This window comes from Populus euphratica, unplaced genomic scaffold (assembly GCF_000495115.2).
Source record: "Populus euphratica unplaced genomic scaffold, PopEup_1.0 scaffold10.1, whole genome shotgun sequence".
Classification (NCBI taxonomy): Eukaryota; Viridiplantae; Streptophyta; class Magnoliopsida; order Malpighiales; family Salicaceae; genus Populus; species Populus euphratica.
Window position 1 is genome coordinate 1214602 of NW_011499856.1, and position 7112 is coordinate 1221713.

The window sequence follows — 7112 nt, forward strand, 5'->3', positions numbered from 1 at the left end:
ACATAAATTAAATACCTCATATATTATACTCTCTTTTTAGAACGGGAAGTATTTTCTTAGGGCATTTTGTATATAGGAAATGAAATATGTTTCATAAATCATAGAATTTAATATGTCTCTTTTTACGGTAAGGAGATAGGCTACCTTTCTTAATTTTTGGAATTTAAATCCTTGACAAAAAAAACCCATGTAAAATTAATATTAATTAATTTTTTTTTAGAATTTAATCTTTGATTTGTAAACTCACTACATATTTTTTATGTAATAAAATTAATATGTGGAACATATTTTGTCTTCTTTCAAGCACATCCATCATATTAGGAAAATCTATTTTTTCTTTCCACACATTAAAAATATAATTTCGTTAGAAAAATATAGTTCACATCAAAATTGATTTAATTTGGTGGTTAGAAAATATAAATATGTTTGAAAAAAATTAAATAATATATATAGAGATAATTATCCGAAGTAGCAACTTCTCATAAAAGACTAGTTTGTTGAGTAATTTGTTAGAGAAATGCCGCTTGCCTTCCTTGAGCATCTTAAGGCCACAATCTCAAGCATTTTTTATGAACATGGATTCACCTTCTTACGTCTGCCTGTGAATTTGTAATGTGTGAAGGCAAAACGTTAACTCTAATCAAATAAATTTAGCAGTGAATTAAGAGCAAATTATGAATATATATAGGTCCATCTGGACATGCGAGATGCCATGAAGATGAAGAAATGTTGGGCTCTCATAAACCGAGCCAGAAGATCTTCAAACAAGTACGAAACTGAAGTACAATTTCACTAATTAGGGCAATATCTGCCTGCAAACATCACGAGAGAGCTACAGAGAGAGATCTCTTCTTTATACAAATGGAAATGACAGAAACACAACAATAGATGAACATTGAATTTAATTTCTAAATTGCTTCATTCAGCTAATTCATTTGTTCATGCCAGTTGCCTTCTTAATTCCTTCAACAGCTCCCTGTGCCGTAGACATCACCTGTTGACCAGCCTACACCAAGAACAAGTATCATAATTAAATTATACATCTGTTCGTTATATTCTTGAGCACAAGCTACTGTAGTGGTGAGGATGAATTCTCTAAAAAAAAAACATTGAAAATGAGATTGAAGGAAAATATTTGAATACCCCTTGCACTGATTCCTTCGCATATTGAGCAGCATTACCAGCTTTGTCCATCATGGTAGGACTGGTCTTCTCCTGAAACAAACAAAATCCATACCTAATCATGTATTGGAAGAGAAATACCATTGTATTCTTGAACACAAGCTACTGTAGTGGTGAGGATGAGTTCTCTAAAAAAAACATAGAAAATTAGATTGAAGGAAAGCATTTGAATACCCCTAGAACTGATTCCTTTGCAGATTGAGCAGCATTACCAGCTTTGTCGATCAAGGTACTGGCCTTCTCCTGAAACAAACAAAATCCACGCCTTCTCATGTATTAGAAGAGAAAAATCAAGCAGATTCATAAATAAAAAAGGAAGAACTAAACAAAATTCATAGGCTGACCTCGGCTTGGCCCTTGGCCTCGCCAGCTTGGAAGCTCATCTTATTGGTATTGTCAGCCATCTTTAGTTTCTGATTTCTTTGAGAGATTTGGAAGAACTCAAATAAATTGAAAGCTCAGATGCTTGAAAAACGAAAACTCTTGGTACTAGAGGAATGCCATAGCAGCCATTATTTATACTGGTTTAAACCAATCCATTGCTGACACGTGCAATGCCACGTGTCAAGATATGGATTGCTTGGAATAATATCTGTTATCGAGCTTGAGATTATGGGGGCCTTCGACCAGGGGGGTTGTGACCAATTCGTGTGCTAATCTTCTTTGTTCGTTAAAAAACAAATAATAAAAAATTCTTTCGGTTATTTTTTAACAGATTCAACCAAGAAAGGACCATGATTGAGGGATCCAAGATCTTGAGCCCAAGACACCAACATTTTATACGTACAATGCTGTCCAAATCTTATAACATGATTGAGAAAAAACATGTTTAGTTTATAATTTAAATATTACATCTTGTAATCATGATAGAAAAAAAAAATATATATATATATATATATATATATATAGATTCTAGCATGCATGTTCAAATTGAATATATATTAAACTTATAATTGATATCTAAATAAAATTCTAGTATGTATATTAATTAATCATATAATATATTTTATAAAAAACAAACCTAAGCTCTGAAGTATAAGAAAAGAGTAGGAAAATGAGTCTTTTTATGATCTTTTTTGTTTGCCAAAATTATTTTTTTATCTTGTTGACACATTCATAGGTTGTTAACCACATTTATGTGGTATAATTAAAGTAATGATTTTTAAAGTTTTTTTTTATTTGTAACATCAATATATAAAAATTATAAAAATAATATTATTTTAATATTATTTTAAGTCAAATATATTTTTAAAATGGATAAAAAACCGTTGGTCCAAACTCGACACCAAACAGACACACACATGCTTTAACTAGGACCTGATTGTTTGTCAATTAATGTATTATCTAAAATGTAAATCCCAATTAGGTTACAAAGAAAGCTTGCTTTGATCATCTCAGGTGTGAAATCTATTGAAGATCAATCCAGAATTTTCTCACCGCCTACCATCTTTGGATTATGTAGAATTAAATATCTAGCCATAATTCCAGCAGAAAATATCCTAGCTCCAGATGGCTGGTGGTGAGTTTACCATTTAAATATTTTTAGATTAATATATATTAAAAATAGTTTTTAAAAAATAAAAAACACTCAGAAAATAAACTAGCACGCGCCAAAATACCCGTGACATTTAATGTAAGCTGGAAATTTGTCCTACCGACATAGCAAAGCCACGTGTGGGTGTGTGTGTGGTTCCTTTATTTTGTGTGGTGGGCAACGAGTGAGAAGAAAGAAGAATAGGTGAAGGAGTGTGTCAGAAAAAAGAGAGGTAATAATGAAAGGATACTGTTCAGTGTGTGTCGTTGAACGGGAGCGTTTGGATACGCGTTCATACTGTGAAATTTAAAAAAAAAAAGAGATAATAATGATTTTACAAAAAAATATTATTGTATTATTAAATAAAATATAATTTTCGAAAATATAAATGCTGGTTAAGGGTTTTTAAATTTAATTTATTGGATTTTATTTAATAATAATATAAAAAAAATAATTTTAATTTTGGAAATCTTTCAAAGTATTTTTTTTTTCTTTATTATAATTCCTACACTACCCTAAAAGTTCATTTAAAAACTTATGCTGCCTTTTCTTTCATAGAAACAATTTACAGTTTTTAAACACTACTTGGAAAAAAAAAGTTTATATTATATGGTGGATTTATTCTCATTTTATAGTTTGTTAATCCACTCTATAATCTACTTTTATTACTTATATATAGAAATAAAAGGAGCTAAAACTGGAAAATATTCCTTTTCATAATTAAAATATCCTAATCTCCCCTTTTTTAATCATTACTTATCACCAAATTTAATTTCTTCAACATTTTATTGCTCATTCTAAATTGTTTTTTTTTTGTACTTATATTATTCACCAATAAAACATTTATTTCAAAAACAATATATAATAAAGTAGTTTATATTTTTAAAACTTTGATTTTTATATATTTTTTTAATTTTAATTAACTTTGAACAATAAAAAGTAGAAATTAATATTTAAATAAAATTTAGTATTGTTAGAACAAGATATTCTATGGAAATATTAAATATAAGGGATAATGTGGTCCATTAATGGCACAAAAGTGTCATTTATTGGTTTAAATAGAGTTGAGTTACTTGAATTTGGGTTAGAATAACAAATGAAGGATGTTCCTGGGTTGTTTACTGTCAACCTACGGCCAGTTTTGAATTCTGACTATTTATTACAAGGGGAAATAAAGACATTCTATATGTTGTTTAAGTTCAGAATATCATCTTTTAAGATTGTCTAGTCATGCATAAATTAGAATTTTCTATAAAAAATTATATTAGTTTTAATTATAGTATTTTTAGGTATTTATTTGCATTTCATAGAGTCAAAAACAAGTTATTATTATTTATAATATAAAATTATGTTAAATTCAATTATTAGGTCTCATTTATATTATTTTTTTTTCTTCTGAACTTAAAAAGATATTCTAAGTATATAATTATGATTCATGCTATGTATTAAATTTATAAAAAAAAATTAAACTAAATTCTTTTGACTTCGTCAATTCACATCTATCAAGTTTTGTATGTTATTTAGAAGTAATGAATTTATTTTTATAACTCTGTATTTCTAAAGTAACAAAGTTTTATATCTTATTTATAAATAAAAAAATTATTTTTATAATTCTATATTTCTAAAATGATGATTTTATCTGTATCATTAAAATAATAAGTTATTTTTACCTGTATTTCTTCAATTTTAAAACTTAAAAGGGTGAAAAAAAAACACTTTTTTGTTTTAAATAACTGTGCTGTTGAATTTTCCATACCATCCCAGTATTAATTAATAAACTTTACACTAAATGTGGAGTGAGATTAACATATTTTGGAATGAGAATAACACAACCATGATTTTATTTTTGTTGTGGTAGTTCGAAGGAGAACTTTATTTATTGTCATTGAAATAATGCCTTGGAACGATATTGGAGCATGAACATATAAATGAGCTTTCAAATTTTTTTTATTTCTTTGAGTTGATATATATGAGTTTTGTCACATCTTGATGTCGGCTGAGATCGACCTTGCATGGTGACTGTGGTTGTCTAGGGGGTTGTGCCCATGAGTTCCTCTATTTACATTCCTCTTCTTCTTTGCATTTCTTCTCCCAAATTATTTCATCTTCCTCCTTGATTACTCGCAATTGTGTCCAATTAATGATCTTCATAAGTAGAAAATGCAATACTTGTAGATATGATATCTGGGTTAAGATATGCATGCCATGATCCTTGTCATCTTAATTGTCTCCTTCGCTGCCGAGACCCTTCTACTTGTCTTAATTTAGACTCTCAATCTTTTTTTTTTTTTTTATATTAATAGAACAGGAGTATGTTCATGAGATTTCAGTTTGATTGGGGGCTGATTTAATGGTGAAAACCAACGCTAAAGATGGCTTGGGGAAGACTAGAAATCAGCATGTTTTTTGTTTAAACAACGTTGTTTTTTCCATCTACCTAATTAGATTTGGGTTTATCAAAGTTAACAATGTAAAGTCATCGACGCAGCATAGATGGAGACAACCACCACATTTAATAGTTTTATCAATAGAAATTTTTATTTATACTTACAGTACATATGTGATTCTTGAATGGAAATTATTTTACCATTGGAATCATGGATAAAAAATATTAATCACAAAAATTCTTATCAATAATTTTTGATCTTTCAATAAATTTATTGTTAATAAACTTACTGATAGTTTTATAAATGGACCATAAGCATAAAAAAAAAAATTATCAATTTCATTTCGTTGGTAATTCTCTCGGCACTATTTAGCATATCACCAATAAAAGAACTATATGTAATTTTATCAGTGAGTTAATAATTGCAATGATATTTATTGTAATTTATTTTTCAATTCTATAAAATATACTAACGAACTAACTATGTCGGTAAGTTAATAATAGCATTAACATTTGTTATAATTCTTTTCCAACTCTCTTGAATTACCAATGAAATAAGTATGTTAGTAACCCCGTCAATAATAATTTTAAATTATTTTTTAAATCTATTAAATATAAATAGAAAATAATTAAATTAATAGAAAAATAAATTATTTAAAAATAAATTATTTTATTATAAAAATCAAATATTTATTATAAATTTAAATATTTATACATTCAGACACAATAAAAGTATAATAAAGGCGACGTTGGAAAATGAAGAAGAGGCTAGCCATCCTCAAGATAGTGGGGTCAATAAAAGGTATACATGTACCATTAATATGTGATCTCATATCCATTACCACTAGATAGAGTTTTCATAATCCGTAGAGAGTTGTTTATATTTTTCGTTGAAAAAGGCAAAACATTCTTGTACTCCTTAATCTAACAAGGTGGTGAACTCTGAAGATTAAGTGCTCGGGTCCAATTGCGAGGATCCAACATATAAGTTATCCACAAGTTCAGTCAACCTAATTTCTATTAGGTCCACCAAGTGGTCTTATATCTAACCACAAATCTAAATTAATATCTAGATGATTCACAGGATCATCTCAGTATCTCTACTTTAACTGACTGTTATATGACTCTTGAAAATATAATATAAATATATCAAATTTAAGTAAATAATAACTAAAAAAAGGTTGAAAACTAATATACCACAAAATATTGAGCTCAACTATTCATAAATCGATGCACCCATATTTTACAGTCATTGCTACACACGTGTATTTTCACAAAAAGCTTTATTGGGCTTGACTCGTATCTAAGAATCATAGTCTGCAAGATATAAATATTGTCAATTAAATATATTTATAAAAAATAACAAATTTAAAAATGAATGTAATAACAAAAAAATCTTACCATCCATTTTGCATACAAAACGAATGGAATAAAGCTATTGGTGTGCGTTGTAATGAAACCATGAATTTTTTGACTCTGGTTCCCTATACCGGACTGTGACCGTTGCGTGAAACAAGCGAACATCATATGCTGAATGTATCATGCACATATAGTCTACAAGATGTATAGTGATCTGATATTCTTCCAAAACCACCATGTCATTATAGCTTAGTAGATTGCTTCTTTTTTTTTTTTTGCATATGTTTTGGATTTCTTTTGAACCTCGTAGAAAAAATCACACAACCTATATAGTACATACAAATTATCCATAAGTAAATGAAAAATAAAATTTTAATATGTGGAATAAAAAAATTATCATAATTTTGATATTACATAGTTACAGCATGATTCTCTCTATGCTTCATCACAACATTATCATTAGCTTTATTCCACTCAAATTTCCCTTTGCAGTAAAAAAAATATAAAAATAAAAATTCTAGTAATTTTAATAAAGTAAACAAATTAACATAATAAAAAATTAAGTTAATACTAACTTTAAACCTTAAAAATTATGCATTGACCTACAATTTCTATTAAGGATGTTTGAAATCCTGGCTCCATTGAAACAAT

At 28.0% G+C, this 7112-nt stretch overlaps 1 protein-coding gene across 2 annotated transcripts in view; it reads right to left on the minus strand.

The window, feature by feature from the left end:
- The window catches only part of LOC105123313 (stress-induced protein KIN2-like), a 7903-nt gene extending 6218 nt beyond the window's left edge, over positions 1 to 1685 (minus strand). Inside the window, exons 1-4 of one of the 2 annotated variants that reach the window (XM_011022848.1) lie at positions 1527 to 1684; positions 1357 to 1425; positions 1144 to 1215; positions 720 to 1006 (exon numbers count right to left, since the gene is read on the minus strand). In XM_011022848.1, coding sequence (XP_011021150.1) covers positions 932 to 1006; positions 1144 to 1215; positions 1357 to 1425; positions 1527 to 1586 — 276 coding nt within the window. In that variant the 5' untranslated portion in view covers positions 1587 to 1684 and the 3' untranslated portion in view covers positions 720 to 931. Of the gene's footprint in view, positions 1 to 719; positions 1007 to 1143; positions 1216 to 1356; positions 1426 to 1526 lie in introns of those variants that run through there. The other variant, XM_011022849.1, reaches the window with a different exon arrangement.
- Between the last annotated feature and the right edge of the window lie 5427 nt (positions 1686 to 7112).